Source organism: Manis javanica, chromosome 6 (assembly GCF_040802235.1).
Source record: "Manis javanica isolate MJ-LG chromosome 6, MJ_LKY, whole genome shotgun sequence".
Lineage (NCBI taxonomy): Eukaryota > Metazoa > Chordata > Mammalia > Pholidota > Manidae > Manis > Manis javanica.
The window spans coordinates 26,872,702-26,890,825 of NC_133161.1; the positions used below are offsets into that span (position 1 = coordinate 26,872,702).

Sequence of the window (18,124 nt, forward strand, 5' to 3'; positions counted from 1 at the left end):
TTAAATAAAACACATATGAAATGATGATTTTTCAGATGGTGTCAGTCCAGAATGTGCTGCTGCCAGGGTGGGACTGTAGGAGAGGATGACTAAGGTAGAGCAGAGTTGAAATTCTCTATATGAGGTAAAAAAAATCTGTTAGGCAAGGATATTTGAAGGATTATTAATGAAGATGTTATAGTTATCCAGATGTCCAGATGCTGACGGGACTGGAGGATAGGAACGCTGTGTGCCAGATGCAAATGTTATCCTAAATGATAGCCGTGGGTGACCAGGAGATCAGAATATCATATTCAAAAGAATGGGAAGAAAAAGAGATACCCAACTTACATGAGTCTTAAAGAAAAACTGGATTTACTTGCATGGGGATAGAGGCTTAATATTTTGGGAGACTTAGTGGGAAGCAAGGAGAAACTCTAACTCCATCTCTTAATGCTGAAGTATATAGGGTTGAAAACATTCAATATCTAAAGAAATCAGTTAAAGCACCAGTGCAGGGAAACACCCACAAAAAGTTTGCAGGACTCCGGGACTATGCACCACCAGTTCAGTAGAAAAACAGTGGAAAGATTTGGAGGAATGGTAAGGAGGAGAGAAAAGAGGAAAGAGGTAGTCCAGGAGTAAGAAAGAAGGATGAGCAAGTGAGCAAAATTATATTTGTAAAATAATACAGTGGTTTCAGATTCAATATTTTTATTGTAACAATTCTGCTGATGGCAAGACCTCCTTGGCTTGCAGATGGCTGCCTTATCGCTCTGTTCTCACTGGTGGAAACCAAAATCTGTGGTCAACTCCTTTAAGATCACTAAATCATGATCATGATCTCATCTAACCTCATGATCATGGTCTCACCTAGCCCTAAATGCCTTCTAAAGGCCCCCCATCACACTAGTGGTTAGGACTTCATCATGTGAATTTAGTGGTAGGAGCAATACATTCAGTCCATAAAAAATGCTACTACTGCCTCTTAGGAACTCAAATAAAGCTGTTCTCATAGCATATTTTCTTGTTGAACAGAACTCAGGCACAGGAGCCAAGTATCGAACAAAGAAGGATCACATGATGTGTAAACTTGTGTGCTTGAGCGTTGCTTACTCTTCTACCATTGGTGGACTGACAACGATCACTGGGACTTCCACCAATCTTATCTTTGCTGAGCATTTCAATATGTAAGTAAAATTATTGGAGTGGTGATTTAATAATTTTAAACACAAACATATGAGAATTATTCTTACCTGATTCAGGGAATCTGAGGACAGAGATGCTACAATGCATTAATCCCCATCATGATCTCTAGGTCTAGAGACCTTCCCTTCTAAGAGTTAAAAGACATACTGAATTAACAGGTGCTTACAGAGTCCCCAGGTCAGCTCAGAAGAGACAACTCCTAGCTGACCACTCTGATCAAACAGAGAAGACATTTTTAGTTACCAATATTACTGCAAATGATGGTTAACTAACATGGAAAGGGATTACAGTATTTGCATAGGACAATTTATGTAGGGTTTGGGGACTGGCATTTGAACTTAAATGATGAGTAGTGAAAAATGTGCTAATTACAGATGGCTTGGCTTTGGAATTCAAAAAGATTTGAAGGACTGGGCAATTAAAAGAAATAGCAGTAATGAAGTAGCAGATATATGACTTTAAGTATAAGTTTGGAATTATAATGTCTATCCATTGCAGAAAATGGGAACTTTTGGGTACAGTCAGATCACTTGGGTTAAAATTACACAATTTCCAGAATTCAAAATTTCACAACTTACTTTGTGAAATTGAATAATAAAAAGTACATTACTCTCCCAAGACTTAATTTTTTCATATCTAAAATAGTCACAGTTTATATGATTATTGTGAGAATTAAATGAGGTAAATTGTGTAAAAATAATTGCTACTATCTAAGAACTATTGAAACAGCAGTTTGAAAGTCCATGCTTTTTTGTGAGAACTCAAATCAATAATATACCCGAAGTATTTTTTAGTACTAATTAGACAGATAATTGTCAGAATTCTGGGAAGGTGGGCAGCACTGTGAATACCTGGAATAGGATTTAGGTCCTTTTCACTGGAAAATTAGGGTTCAAATTCAGGAAAGCTATACTCTAAAAACCAGACTTAGAGACTCTACAAACTTTTGGAAATTACTTGCAAAAGTTGTGCATGCAGAACTTTTCCAAGAAATCCAACACTCAAAAACTGTCACTCTCCAATTCCAGAAAGAACTACTTTTGTACAAAGTTAAATACTCTTATAGCAGTTTAAGGAGAATATAATACAGACATCCATGCATATTTATTGTTTCTATGATTACATATCCATCATGTATACTCTAACACCTGATTTAGAAAGGAATCTTGGGAAGAGATGTGGCTTATAAGTGGGAGACTTTTGAAATTCACAGTGTCAGAGAGGATGTATCCAATATATCCCCTAATTCAAGACAGGAAATGGTACTTGATCCCTTTCTAAAAACTACACTAAGATCCTTTCTCATAAATTCCCCAAGGAAAGAGATTCCACATTCCAGTCCTCTTAGTAAATTTTTGTTTCTAAAATTTAGACCATTTTTTAATTGTTTTATCCTTATTGGTATTAGAGAATGGCTGGTTTCCACTATTCCCACAAAGTTGGATATAACTGAATGTTGAAGTAGTCCATACTGAGTTTGCCCTGGGTTTGTGAGTTCTTGCATAATGTATAAACCAAATTTTCTTTCTTCTATTCAACTATTCCTTTGACTCTTTGAATGCATTAATCAATTTGCAATGACACATTGAGAGCATTGTAGCACTTTGAGCAAAATGTTCCAATAACTATTTTTCCTAAGTGTCTCTAATTCTATTCATGGGAATTTGGCCAAAATAGTTTTTAAATTTAGAAAATGCTTAAAATGTACTTTGAAATTTGGTGGGATTTTTTTATCCAAAAGGTTGTTTTAACACTAGGAATTACATACAAACTGGAAAGAAAACCTCAAAGTATTCCTTCTTGATGGAAAATACTGGAATAGAAGGGGTAAAACAACCTTCCATGAACAAATATAATGGATAGTGTTAAACACACTAGATATTTAATAATTTTTTCTTAAATATAATTCCTGAATAATATAACAGTATCCTAAAGCAGCAATGGAACAAAATGCATTCAATTTCATCAGAACAATTCCAGAAACTTGAAACTACAGAAGAAAAGATTTATATATTGTTTGTCCAGATGGAGCTGGAGAGAAGTTGACCTTTATTTCCAAGTCTACTACAATAATAATACCATTTTGTCCTCTTGACAGTGCTTACCAGCTTTTTGAGCAATACCAATGATCATTTTGTACAATTGCATTTGGGGTCTTGCCCAGCACCAAAGAATGCATGAAACCTGAGAGTCAATGATTTCCTACCATTGACATTTAGAGAAAGGTTCCATCTTACAAATAAACAATGGGAAGTAGAGTTGGGTAACAATTTCAAAGCCTTTATCTATTTATCTATAACCTATATATGCAAAATATATTTATGTATGTTAATATATATATAAAATGTCTCTTGTTCTCTTTTTATACAAACAAAATAACAATGAATTCTGAGAAAGCTAAATTTCCTTCAGTGTAAATAAAAACAGACCTTCATTCAGTCAATCTACAAATATTTATTGAGGATTGATGATGTGCAAAACACCGTTTGTAATTATTTTTTCTTTTTAATAGAAGTATATTTGATACATAATCTTATATTGGTTTCAGGTATACAACACAGTGGTTCAGCTGTTGCCCATATTATTAAATCCTCACTCCAACTAGTGCAGCACCTGTCAACATAGGAAGATACTACAGAATCATTGGCTATATTCTCCATGTTGTGCTACCATCCCCATGACCAACTTATATTATGATTGATATTTTTTGTGCCCCTTTATCCCCTTCCTTCTTCCCAACCACCCACTCCAACCTTTCCCCATGGTAATCACCAGCCATTTCTCAGTGTCTGTGAGTCTAGTGCTATTTTATTCACTTTGCTTTGTTTTGTTTTCAGATTCCACAAATAAGTGAAATCATATAGTTGTCTTTCTCTGCCTGGCTTATTTCACTTAGTATACCCTCTAGGTCCATCCATGTTGTCACAAATGGCAGGATTTCTTTATTTTTATGGTTGAATAATATTCCATTGTGTATATATACCACATCTTCTTTATCCATTCATGTACTGATGGACACTTATGTTGCTTCCATATTTTGGCTATCATAGATAATGCAGTGATAAACATAGGAGTGCATATATCTTTTGAATCAGGGATCTTGTTTTCTTTGGGTAAATTTCTAGGAGTGCAATTACTGGGTCATATGGTATTTCTATTTTTAGCTTTTTGAGGAACCTCCATACTGCTTTCCACAGTGGCTGCACCAGTTTACGTTCCCACCAACAGTGTACACATCTTCACCCTTTCTCCACATCTTTACCAACACTTGTTATTTCTTATCTTTTGAATAGTGGCCATTCTAAATGGTGTGAGGTTATATCTTATTGTGGTTTTGATATACATTTCCCTGATGATAAGTGATGTGGAGCATCTTTACATGAAGCACTGTTTTGAGTTCTTTTGGAGAATGCAAAAATAAAATCTGCCAGGAAGATTATTCCATCTGGTTGTCTAGACAAAATGTACATATATGAAAACCATTAAAAATTTTAAAACATAGTAACGTTTGTTTTTTTTGGCAGATAGGGAGAAAATAAAATGACATGTATTAAGTCCTTTCTAGATAATTTGCATGCATTATAGTGCACACTTACCCTGTATGTTCTTGCTGTGGAGGTGTTATATAATGGGGTGTAAAAGCATAGGCTCTGGGGTTAAAATGTCTGTGCTCAAATCTTAGCTCTTCCGTTTACAAACTAGGTGACCCTTGGACTTACTACTTAATCTCTTTAGTTTTCTACCTTGTCAGAAAAATTAGGATAATAATAAGATCTCTTTCTTAGAGAGTTGTTTAGAATTTTACTTATAATAAATGGCACTGTAAAAAATGCCTAGCACAGAGCTTAAGCTCAATAAATGTTGGTTCTTCTTATTTTTTTTTATTATTAGAGTTGGTTATTATTACTATCATTAGAGTTGATAAAGTTGAGGTTCAGCTTAGTAGATTGAAAACCAAGCCAAGTTCAGTCACATCCCAAAGGCTGTTTCCCTAAAAAATTACCTCCCTAGAAACAAAAAAGAGGGCTGTAGCTACGTGCAGCACCCCTCGGTCATTAGAGACAGTGCGGCCCTACAACATGGCCTGATCTTAAAAGAGCTAAACCCCATGAGAATGGAGAAAATAAACGTAAATAATTCACAAAACCAAAGTACAAAAAGCCAGTAATGGGTTATTCAGGGAAGCAGTGGAATAGTCTGTGCATGTTTTTGCTCAGTTTAAAATAACTGCACAGATCAGTATTCTAAGCGTCTGAGGACAGGAGACCAAGTGGGAGTATATTACAAATAATGAAAGGCAGAGCCAGGCTACTTGTGAAGTGATAGGAGGACTGAGACTCAGGACACTGTAGAGTCAGAAGGTGGTGGGTAAGTGTGAGGATTTAAGGGTAAGAAAAGGTAGGGCGAATGTGGGATTTTTTGCCTATATAGCTATATAGGTAGTACATAAACTTCTAGAAAAAAAAATGGCAGTTTCATTGGAGAAGTTAATAAATTTGATTTTGGATATATTGAAATGGCCTGCTAAGTGCCTATCCACAAAGACTCTCAGCAGGTATTTACGAAGTGGTTCAAGTTGGTTATACACTTGGAGGCCATATAAACATAGAAATTAAAATCTTGAGTTTGGAAATGGTCACATAGGAAGAAAAAAGTTAAAAATATCAAGACACAAAGAGACTCTTAGAAAATATTGACAAGAAAAATAAGAAAAGTCAATCAAGGTAGGTAAAGAACCTGGAGCATGTGGTTTTTTGAAAGGCAAAGGAGACCATTTTCAAAACGGAGACTGAGTCGGGAGCACGCAGTGTGGCAGGAGGGTCAGGTAGGATAACGGTTGAGAACAGGTTTTTTGTTCTTATCAGTGTCCTCTAAGAGGTCAGATTCATCAGAAGAGAAGGGGGTGAGGCAGAATTCAGACTGAAGACAGTTAAGACATGAGTGCATAGAAGGGAGAGGAAGAGAGCTAGTTTAAATGATTCTTTCAAGTTTGACAAAGAGGAGAACTAGAATGTCATGGCCAGAGGCCGGCGTTCCCCTAGGAGAAGAGCCATGTCAGTTTTGTTTTACACTCAGGAAAAGGACACTGTAAAAGAGGCATGTGAAGTCTGGGCACAAAAAGAGACAGAGAATATTGATTGGCCGAGAGTTGGATAGAAGCAGAATGGAATTAGAAAAAGGAGTAGAAATGCTAGTCTTGAAAAGAATGCTGTCTCCTCCTGAATGACAATGAGAGGAATGAAGTAAACAAATGGAGACGAACTAGGACCATGTGCGCAGCCATGTTTCCTTTCACTGATGAGGAACCCGAGGCTCTGAGTTGAAGTGACACGAGCACTAGGCAGTGGAGGCACTGCAGCGAGGTGGAGGCAGATGGCCCGAGTCCCAGGGCCCTTTCTGCTCTGCAGCCTCACTGCTTCACGGACCACATGTGATGGTGACAAGTGGACAAAATTCTGAAAAAGCAAATTTTCTGCCAGTAACAAGTCATGACTGCATAAGTATTCACATTCATGTGTTGCATTTTCTTTTTATAAAATGTAAACATGCATACATACTAAATATTACTTGAAATAATTGCAAAGCTAACTGTGTGGCTAGTTAGACTAAACCATTCCTTTGTTGTCATGAGCTGATATATAGCTTGGAAGGTGATTTTCAGAATAACACTAACAAGACTGAGCTAGTTGTCAAACTCAACTATCAAGTATGACATTTCTTGCATTCTTAGTCTTTGAATCTAGAACATGTGGTATCTAAATTCTAACTCCCCTGTGATTAATTCACCCTTAGTGTGGACTGATCCTTGGAATAGGGCATTTTGGAAATATTCTTTGTTCCACCTCGCTCCAATTAACAATCTTACAGATTCACTATTTTCTTATTGGCTTCTCTGTTAAGTAAATCCTGCTTGATCAATGCTCTCTACCTAACTCTTATTCCATTCTGCTCCACTGAAATACTCTTCTAGTCATCACCCAATCTCTTCCTCTCCTAACACTATTGTTAATAAATACCACCCTTTAATTAATCCATTTCTTCCTACTCTGATTCCTAAAAGACTCTCCAACTCTATCAATTTATTTTTCTACTTGTGAGGACATATCATGTGAAACTATTCAGTTACTCCTAAACTGCCATCTCCCTCTTTTATCATAAACTATATTCGCATTTCTATAAACTTGTCTTACCCACACACATGTACAACCACACTCCCTGATGATTGCAAGCTTGTAAAGGCTGAATGAATCATTGACTTATTCTTCTTTTAGCTCACAAGAAGCACAGATAAGTGACCAATAAACATTGGTTAGAACTGTTCCAAGACATAAATGAAATGCTTATTGTTCTTGGGAATCACATAAATAAATAATCTTAAAATAAAGTATAAGGGGAAATATTAGGGACAATTACTATATTCATAACACAGTAGTTTTTATAGATCCAGATCATTTAACAATTGCAACAGCTATTAGTTAATACAAAAAACAATCTACCAAATTAGGAATGGAAGATTATCACAAGTAATTTCATAGCTGCTGGTTATCAAAGTATATAACTTCCACTTGTGGCTGTCTGCTGTGAAATATGTGGGCAGATGTAAAAAGAGCTTGGAAGGAAGTTGTATTGTCAATGATTAGCATAGTCACTGTTACTAATTATGTGTTAAATATAACTACTGTAAGTTCACAAACCAAGAAATGGTAAAAGAATGACTGGCTTAAATTCAAAGCTCACCTCTCTAACCTCTCTTCTTGGCTAATTTCAGGGGGAGAAGGTAAACTAGTTACTTGGCAATAGCTACCTTCAAAAGTTACCATGATTTTCCCCTGGAGACACGAATAATTATATTTCCTGAAAATAATTTCTCTGGCAGATAGCAAGGATTTGGATATTACAGAGTTTGGCCTCAGACCTTGGTACAAATTCTAATCTTGCCGTTTATTAGCTTAAACTCTATGAATATCAGTTTCTTCCTGTTAAATGGGGGCAATAGTAGAATTATAACATTACTATGAGGATTAAGTGGCCTAATGTGTATGTCACTTTTAACAGAGGTCCTGGCACATAGGAGATTCTTAGCAATGCTGGCCATTATTACTGCCACTTCTACTTTTGTTAGAAACCTGAGCTTCGCTCAGAATAACAAGTAGTTAATATTTGAAAAAGAAACCTTTGGAAGTACATAAATACAAAACTGAAAAGTGGCTTTGATTCAGAAATAAAGCAATCATTAATCAAAAGGACTATAATGAGTGTGAACACCAGCCTATAGTGCTCTTAATGGCCAAAATCTGTTTCAAGGCTGTACATTTCCACAACTACATCCATTCTTTTAATACAGTTTCTATGTATTTCATTAGTATTAAAGTTATTCATCATTTTGTAGTTGAGCAGAAGAACAACATTATCTTTCTAAGTTTCAACATCAGCACACATACATGTTTTAGGGTAAAGCATGTCTCTGTTATGGGGCAATCATTTCTATAATGTGCCAAGATGTTCTTATAGCATCAAGTTTGTACTTGTTCTTATGGATATTTTGCAATGTATGTGGAATTTTCCATTTTTGCTTGGGAGCTGGAGTTGAGGACACTATGCACTAATGAAAAGAAGTTGCATTTTAAATACTCCTCCTGGGTTAAAGGTCCAGTTTGACTGCACAGTGGGACCTTGAGAAGTCTGCTACCTGTCTGAGATTCAGTGTCTTCATGTGTAGAATGGAAATGTAATGCTTTTCTTACAGGATTTTTGTTAGAATTTAATGTCCTTAGCTCATCTGCTCATTTCTAAACCTCTGCCTGACCTCTAAAACTTAGAATGCTCCACGGTGATTCTCTGTTCCTCTTATCTCCACTTACCTCCAAAATTATCACACCCACATCCATGGTTTATAATATCGCCTATGTTGTTGGTACCTACCAATTTATATCTCTAACCCATCCTGTCCTTTCAATCCCATACACAATTATTTAACTGCCTATCAACACAACTACTTGGAAAGCTAAGGGACATCTCAAATTAACATGCCCACAGCAGCTTTCTTGATCTAACAATCCCTTTCCTTTCTGCCAAACCTGTTCTTCCCTCAAACTTCATTTCAGTAAGTGGCCCCTTTTCCCTATTTCCCGCATTTTGTCCCAAATATATTTAAAACATTCATCTTCACTGATATCAATCTAAATTAAGCTAAAATGTGTCCTATACTCCCTATGCTACTCTACCTTACCCCTCTGAAAATCTTCCTTTTCTTCTAACAGATTTCCCTATGTACTTGTCTTCTATTGCTGTGTCAAAAATCACCATCAATTTAGTGGCTTAACACAGCATGAATTTATAATCTCATAATTTCTGTGGGTCAGAAGTCTAGGCACAGGTTAGCTGAGTACCTTGCTCATTTTCTTACCAAGCTGAAATCAAGGTGTAAATTGGGGCTATAATCTCTACAGAAGTTGAGGGTCCTGTTCCAAGCTCACTTGGGTGGTTGACAGAATTCAGCTGCCTGAGGTTCAATCACTGAGGTGCCCATCTCATTGCTGACTGTTGGCATAGGGTCACTCTCAATGTTGAGAGGTAACTAATGCTGGATCCTTGCTGCATGGCCCTTTCCCTTGGCAAGATGGAACCTTCCTTCTTTAGGCCAGCAACAAAGTCTTTTTGTTATGGGCCCACCTGACTTAGTTAATCCCATTCAAGAGACTCTCCCTTTTGATTGAATCAAAGTCAATTGATGGGGACCCTGATTACCTCTGCAAACACCTTTTACTTTTGCCAGAAAAGAACTTAATCACAGGAATGAAATCTCATCATGTTCACAAGTATAATCCACAGAAGGGGAGGGGATTATGCAAGGCACAATCCTTGTAGAACACAAGCAGGAATCCTGGGGCATCATCTTCGAACTTTACCTACCACAACCTGGCTTCCACTCTTGCTGCCTTCAGTCTTGAGAATCCACCCAGCCAACACATTTTATGTAAATCACAAATTTACTTGGACTTTAAATTAGATCATGCCACTTAGTATGTTGCAATGACTCCTAATTGCATTTGTATTAAAATCCAAATTTCTCCTGATGGCCTACAGGGTTATATGTGATCTGACCCCTATTGACTATTTCTTGGACTTAATATCATCCTAAATTTAGCTCACTGCCCTCAGCCACACTGGCCTTCATCTGATCCTCAAACACTCCAAATGCATTCCTACCTCAGGGCCTTTGTACTTGCTCTTTCCTCTGTCTGGAATGCTCTTTCCCAGTTGTTTGTTTACATGAATGGTTCCTTCTTGCCATTTAGGTCTCACTTTCAAATATCTTTCTTGACCATACTATGTAAAATTTCTCCTTCCTCCTAATTACTTTTTATTATATTATTCTGTTTTATTTTCTGGTTCATTATATGCTTACTTGTTTATTGCTTGTGTTCCTCATTTAAATGTAAAATTTATGAAAGCTTGGAATTCACCACTTAATTCAACACTGTATGTCCAATAGCTAGAAGAATACCTGGTATAAGTAGATACCCAGAAACATAGTGTTGATTCAAAGAAAAGGGCTCTATCAGAATTAAACATACTTAGCATAGTTCATACGGAAAAAATCTATGTTTGTTTTAGGCAGATATTTGCAGTCACTTCACTATAGGGTATGAGGAAATTTGGAGAAAAACACCACAGTGAATCTAATCCCTTAGAGTAGGCCATTCACTCTATTATTCCAAATGTTCGCAATAGGTACAAATATAAGGTTATAATCAGGGAGGTCACATTCCTGTAGTGTTTACTTCCTTACTACGGAAGAAACAAAGAAAAACACAGAGTTTAGCTTCTTCAGGCTTCATTTTTCTAAATGAACTAATCCTCCAAGCAAAAATTCTGAAAAACTCCCCTTCAATCAAACAAATCTTACAGGATTCTCTGCAGTGGGGAGAACAAAGTAGCCTGATTTCAAGGTATGAGACACAGATAGTGAAAAATGAACTTGGGTTTGGGTCACTATTTTGAACCTAATCCAAGTTGTTTTTCTAAATATCAGTAGGCTGAACAGAATAGCATAGATCATTAACCTGTAATCCAAGTCTAATACATTCATGGGTATAAGTGTAAGCCTTTTCTGCCATAATTTATTTTCCACCTGAGGACAACATTATTTTTAAGTAAGCAGTCCTCAATGGAACCTTATGGACATGATAAGGCATTTTTCATTAATCAGTTCTATGTATTGTCTAGCATTTCTTATTTATCAGTGGTCACTTTCTAATTACATAAATATGTAAGCTAAGCCTTGGATCTCTTCAAGGTAGGTAAAAATCATTCCAAGTTGCTAATGATGACTGTAGGCAGACAGATCAGCAACTTTTTATAAGCTCAAAGAAATCATAAGGAACATTAGAAGTCTAGAGTTTTGAAAACTGATTATTTTTTTAAAGTCTTTGCATTACTTAGGAACCATCCAAAAATAGAATAAGGAACACTATGAAATAAAATTAAAAGTCAGCTTACGTTGATGCACATAGCATGAAATACTTCATTTATTTACATGTTTTTTTTAAATGTCAAACTACAAGATATGATCTAAACAGAACAAGAACTAAACGTCTATTATTTATGTAAAGTCCTCTATATTTTGTGATTTCAAAAATAGTACAAATATGTTAATGGTGTTTTTATTGCTTCTTTATATTTTCTGTACTTTCCAGATTACCAACTCTGCGTTACTACATCAAGGAAAAATTAACAACTCTTTCTCAAATTTCCTGGGTCTTTTTTTCCCCACAGTTATAAAATAGATAACTCTATGGGAGGCTATGTGGAATTTCAACTACTTTTCGAAACAATGATTGTGAGGTTACTAGAGGAACTGTGCTTGTATCTGACTTACTTTTGTTGCTATTGTTTTGTGATTAGGTGAGCTAAAAAGCCAAAAATAACTAGGAGAAATGAAAGTTACTGTTTTCCAAAGAACTTTGACTTCTTTTTATCTAGTCCATTCTATATGTATTCCATTTGACTGAGCCACACAGTACTGTGGAGTCCTAGGAAGAAAGGGCCAGCATATGCTTGCTAAGATGGTTGCAGTTGGTGGGGGGTGGGGGGGGGCAGGAGAAACAGCGGGAAAAAGAGCTTGGAGAGACGATATGGACTGGCCTAGAGTCCCTTAATAGGTGCCTGGGATGCCACCTGCCAATGTGAAATGGTAATATTTAGTTTCATTTAGTCTGTTCCCAAGTCTGCTTGTCTTTCCTTATTCATACACTAGTGATTTGAGTACTAACATCAAAGCATGCACACCCATGCACACCCGTTTCTTGTGCATCTCATGAGCATCAGGTACTGTATTAGGCTCTTCATGAGGACTTCCTTACAAATTGGATAAAGGGAACAAAAACCGTAACATACCCACCTTGGCTTTTGCAGGAAGCAACAGTACTTGTGCAGTTACAGAATCAAGTCAGGAGATACGGAGTGAAACCAACCCAAAGTTGCTGCTTTGTCTGTCTAGAGTTATCATTAGCAAATGCATTAACTTTTTTCTTGATGCAGTAACATCACTTGAAGATGACTTTTATCGACCTTGAGGAGATCCAAGGCTTAGCTTGCATATTTATGCAATTGTGTGAATATGTCCCACATCTGCCTTCTGGGCTGGGAGTTGCAAAGGAAAGACGTGAACTGCTGCTTTCTGATGACCGTCAGGAAAGATTCCAGTTGTTCCCCTTCCCTGAACGCTTTTCCTTATCTCTGCACAGACGCTACCCTAATTGCCATTGTATCAACTTTGGATCATGGTTTTTGATGTCCTTCCCGGCCGCTGTCATTATCCTACTCTTGTCCTGGATCTGGTTGCAGTGGCTTTTCCTCGGATTCAAGTAAGTCATCCTCCAGGTTCATCAGATAAAAAAAGGTGTCTAGGTTCTGAGTTCTCAGCTTCTCACCCTGTGCTCTTGCATGTAGTTCATGCACGTTGTCTTCCTCACAAAACCGACACAAATGAACACATACGGATAAACTAGAACATGATCTAAACAATGTTGGCTGTGGAAGAGATTTTGTAGAAAGAAAATCTACCTTAGCTGCATTTGAATACTAAGTCAGTAAGGTATTCACAGGCCAGAAGAGCACAGGAGCTCACTGTAGAGAGAGCCCAGCCAGATTTGTTACAGTAGAAATTTAAGATGATTTGCCTCTCCTCTTGGTTTAATGTGGGGATGTCCTCAGGTCATCATGTTACTTTAAACTGTAACATGCAAGGCTTCTTGCTTCATTCTAGCACCAAAATTGGTACTTCCTTGGAAAAATAAAATAAATATCTGAGAGTGTGCTCTGTGGAAAAAAATATTGGATTAGCAATCAGGAGACCAGGGACAAAGCTGTGGCTTTGCACAAGCCAGATGAGTCATCTTTACAAGTCCTGATCCATTCTCAGTCTCAGTGTCTTCAACTGTAAAGCACTAGAGTTTAAATGGAAGATTGGGAAGATCACTTCCAAAGCTGAAATTCTAATGCATATGGGCCCAAGTTGAACACACAGAAGGCAAGGTAAGAAATACTTATCAATAAAGAGCTGCTAAAATTTCAAATACAAGCTGACAATTACCTTGGCTGGGGCTGAAGTTGGTTCATAAGTACCAAAGAGTTACATGACTTAAATAACAGCCAGCATATAAAATGATGGAGGGCTCCACAGCAAAATCTAAAACACAGTATTAAATATTCAACACTGATAAGTATACTCCAAAAGGAAAGAGCAGAAAGTTGAAAATCAAACCTTGAGGATTTATCCCCGAAAAACAAAACAATTCAAAATTCATTGTTACAGGGTTTTATTTAAATAACTTCAAAGACCCATGAATAAAATAGCATGTTATCCACCAAGCAGGTGAGACCAAAACCAGCTATTTGTACTTCCTTGGAAAAGCAAAGCCCTGTGCCCAGGTGTTTTTCCATGCCCGTGCCCAAATTTTCCAAGTCTTGAAATATAAAGACTGATACTCTGCCATTTCCATTCCTCTTCCTGTTTTTTTTTTTTTTGGCAGAACTGCCACATTTTGTTAGTAGTGGGGAGATGGTACTGATAATTTTTTTAAAATCTATTTGTCCAGATTGTGAGAGCAGCGTGTGGCAGTCGTCCTGCTGAAGCAAATGTGTGGGATGTCAGTGCCTCCGGCAGGTGGGCCTCAGTGGGGAGAGGCCGGCTGCATACTAAATGCCCCTTCCTGGAGCCCCAAGCCTCTGGGGGTCTGCTCAGTTGTACAGGTAGCAATGCAGGATGCAGGGGCAGGAACCCCAGCCAACGGAGAAAGCATCCCATCACAGAAACCCACGGCTGTTTCATTCTTTGTTGCTACATATAATGACCTTATAAAATATGTACATGACCATTGTCATTATTTTGAAATGCCCACCACGTAAAAAGGAGAACTTAGGAAGATAAAGGGCAGATGTATTGAAATGAGTTCTCTATAAGGACAAAAATCCTGTGAAGTGCATACAGTAGGCAAAGTTCATAAATCATGATCAGCGGCATTTTTAAACAGTCACTTTGCTGTCCGCTGGTGGTTAGACACCACGCAGCTTCATGATCCAGCTGATCTGTCAGTGTCCCTTTCAGACTGCCTGTTCAGTCTGGGGGGCCTTCACCTCTGGAGGTTTTTAGAATGACAAACAGAAATTATCAGCCATTCCCCTGGCAGGCCACCATCCATTCTGATTAGTGTGTTGGCTGTTAACACAGTTAACTCACCCATTATAAATGACCCCAACTTACTTGGGAAGAGAAGGTCCTCTATCTGCACCAGCGAACCTATTAAATGGGGAGATTGGTGTGCTGTCATATGCTCCAGCAGTTCCTGTGTGGCGGCATTAACCTCCATTTGTAGCAAAGCCAATTTGTCTTTTGACTTGACTATTTATTTTCCCAAACCAAAGTGTCAAAATACACATGCAGTCTACTCGGTGAAAAGCAGTTTCTAAGGAGACTCATCTCTTTCACTCTACTTTTCTATTCTACAGATGATTCCCAAAGTCGTCCATGGGTTAGTTTCTTATAATAGTTGTATTTATACTGTGACAAGGGGTAAGATTTTGAGACTGGGACTACTCAGTAATTAAGTGAAATTATAAAAAAATATTCCCTCACTGTTGTTAAACACAATAACATCCATCTCATTTTGTTCATGGGTCAGGAGTATACGGAGAAGAGTCATTCTGAGTGTGTAGAATGGATGACCTAAGGAACTCCGCTCCTTCAAAGGGACTAGGAGCCCAAACAAGTTTGAACAGCACAGTTACAGAAAAAATAAATGTATAAAATGTGTCCACCTTCACACCACCTCAGTCTTCCTATTGAGAAAAAAAATGCCTCTGCTTTCTTTCATTTTCTTTTTAAGCTGCTTTATTTATAGGTATGATTGCGATACAAACAGCTGTAGATACAGTTTCTGTGACTTGGCTACTGTGAATAATGCTGCAATAAACATGTGAAGGCAGGTATCTCTTCAAGATCAAGATTCCAGTTTCTTTGGACATAAAATTAGAAGTGCTTTTATACCTACATATAATGTAATCTGACTGAGCTACTCATAGACATTTCAAGAGAGAATCCATGAAAATCTAGCCATTTTCCCACTGTTTATTCCTCTGGAGCATTTTTTTATTTTTAAATCTAGGTCTAGAGCAGTGACTTCACAAAAAACTCTTCAAAGTTTTGAAGACCCTGGACTTCAGATCAGAAATATTAGTCACAGGGAAAAGGCTTCACTAAAATCAGCAGCTAAAAGAAATAGAGACTGGTAGTTACTATTGGAAATAAGTGGGGTAAATTACCTCTAGTGGATGTATCAGGACATAAAGGGTGAAGGAACTTAAAGAAAAAAAGAAGACATAATAGAGCTGGCAGTTGTGAGAATAGACCTAGTTTGGACTCTGTTCATGTCCATGTCCATGTCCATGTGACTTCTTTGACCTAGTGTGTGACTCAAGTTCAATTTATTTTGTGAAAACTGATGGATCTGACAACCAACTGTCTCATAAATTTGACAAAAGTCCCATTGAGTTGATGAGTCAATTTTTATATGTATGCCAGTGTTTAGAGATGCTGGGCCAAGGCAGACAATTTGACACTGCCTCTGCCCTCAAATAACTCATTTTCTAAGTAATTAGATGAAACTTACACGTGTGCAACAGTTAACAAGATATACAATAAATATGCTAAAATATGTAACAATCACATATATAATAAAGTGTTAAATTAGAGATGAGTGACATATGGTAAAATTCCAATGATGCAAGAGGACTTGGAAAAGAAAGATATCAGTGGACGATGCTGTGGAAAATAAGGAATGAAAATTAATCATTGGAAATTGAGCAAACCAGGCAAAAACAGAGGAGAGGGGAGAGGACATCCAAAACAGGAGATAGAGGTGTGAACGAAAAGCAGGGATTTCTGTTACTAGGAGGGAGATTCGTATTTTATAAAACTTTCACACAAATATCTTCTACAAAGGGAGAATCCTTTGCTTAACAGGCTTAATTATTCTTTTCAGTTTTAAGGAAATGTTCAAATGTGGCAAGACCAAAACAGTCAAACAGAGAGTGTGTGCTGAGGTGATTAAACAAGAATACCAAAAACTTGGGCCAATAAGGTAAGGTACACACACACATGTGCACACAAGCACACATGGGAACATACACATGCAAACAGATATCTGCTGCTTATGCTCAAATATTTGTTTAAAGGCAAATGTGCACATAATTGTCTGTTACATACTCATAATGCTTAATAAGGCCCCTGAGTATTCTAACCTTTTTGAATATAACTCAATGTGACAAAATCCATACTTTGTCAAACTAAAATTTACCAGGTAGTGTGACAAGAAACTAAAAGATTCCAAGAGGAACAGAGCCCTTTTCTAACTGAGTGGATTCTCTCAAATTATTGACACATCTGGTTTTTACAATGTTAAGTGTTCTGCTAAGATTACTTCTGACAGTAGCTCAGGGAGGTTCTACAAATGTCCGGACTGAGAAAATCAATGGAAGGCTTGGAATTTTCACACAGGTACCAGGAAGTTGTGACCCTGGTCCTCTTCATCGTAATGGCCCTGCTGTGGTTCAGCCGAGATCCTGGGTTTGTTTCTGGTTGGTCTGTGCTTTTCTCAGAGTAAGTGTTGCATGTTATGTTTGTCAACCCCTCTTGTTTTAAACCTTGCTTTTCTCTTAAGTGGTTTCTATAGCTCTGAAAGATTGTATCAGGTTTTTTTTTCTTCCATTCCATAACAAATCAAATTTTTATTTCTAATTTTTTTAGAAAAAAACAGTAGGGCATAAAGTCCAGGAAGGCCACGGGCAACATAACGATACCTCCTGCAATTGAACATGAGGCTCCTTCAGACAAGGCCATCCTTACAAAATTAGAAATCCAGTGTGCAGGAAAGCCATGTTCCGTGGTGGGCAGGAGTACAGATTTTGAAGCCAGTACTGCCTGGGTTCCATCCCCGGCTCTTCCCCTTACTTTGGGCAAGACACTTCTCTCAGCTTCTTCATCTGTAAAATGGGGCTAGTAACAGCCCTTAGAGTAGTACTACCCTTCTCCCTATAGGAAGTGTAATATAAACGTTTATTATGTGAAATAAATGTCACTCAGTGCTTCTTAATAACCTGGTATGAATTTATATTTGGTGATTTTTTTTGTCTATTTTTTTAAATTCTGTGAAGGTTTATTTATTTGGTTCAATATCTTGTCTTTTCCTCTAAGTCCCTTTCTGCAATAGCTCACTAGGAATCCATTCCTACCCCCACTTTTTAGATTAAGAATTCCTGAATGAGTAATAAGACTGATTTTACAAACTATTGTTAGAATCTGGGTCAGTGTTCGCTTCATCTCACAGCGTCTAATATACCATCTGTCATTGCTGAGTCATGTGAAGCAAGGGGA

At 37.4% G+C, this 18,124-nt stretch overlaps 1 protein-coding gene across 10 annotated transcripts in view; it reads left to right on the top strand.

Annotated features, from left to right (window-relative positions):
- The window catches only part of SLC13A1 (solute carrier family 13 member 1), a 214,807-nt gene that overhangs the window by 61,546 nt on the left and 135,137 nt on the right, over positions 1-18,124 (top strand). For all 10 annotated transcript variants that reach the window (XM_037023451.2, XM_037023453.2, XM_073238504.1 and 7 more), the window contains exons 7-10: positions 1,018-1,169; positions 12,939-13,058; positions 16,734-16,832; positions 17,249-17,350. In XM_037023451.2, coding sequence (XP_036879346.2) covers positions 1,018-1,169; positions 12,939-13,058; positions 16,734-16,832; positions 17,249-17,350 — 473 coding nt within the window. The remainder of the gene's footprint in view (positions 1-1,017; positions 1,170-12,938; positions 13,059-16,733; positions 16,833-17,248; positions 17,351-18,124) is intronic.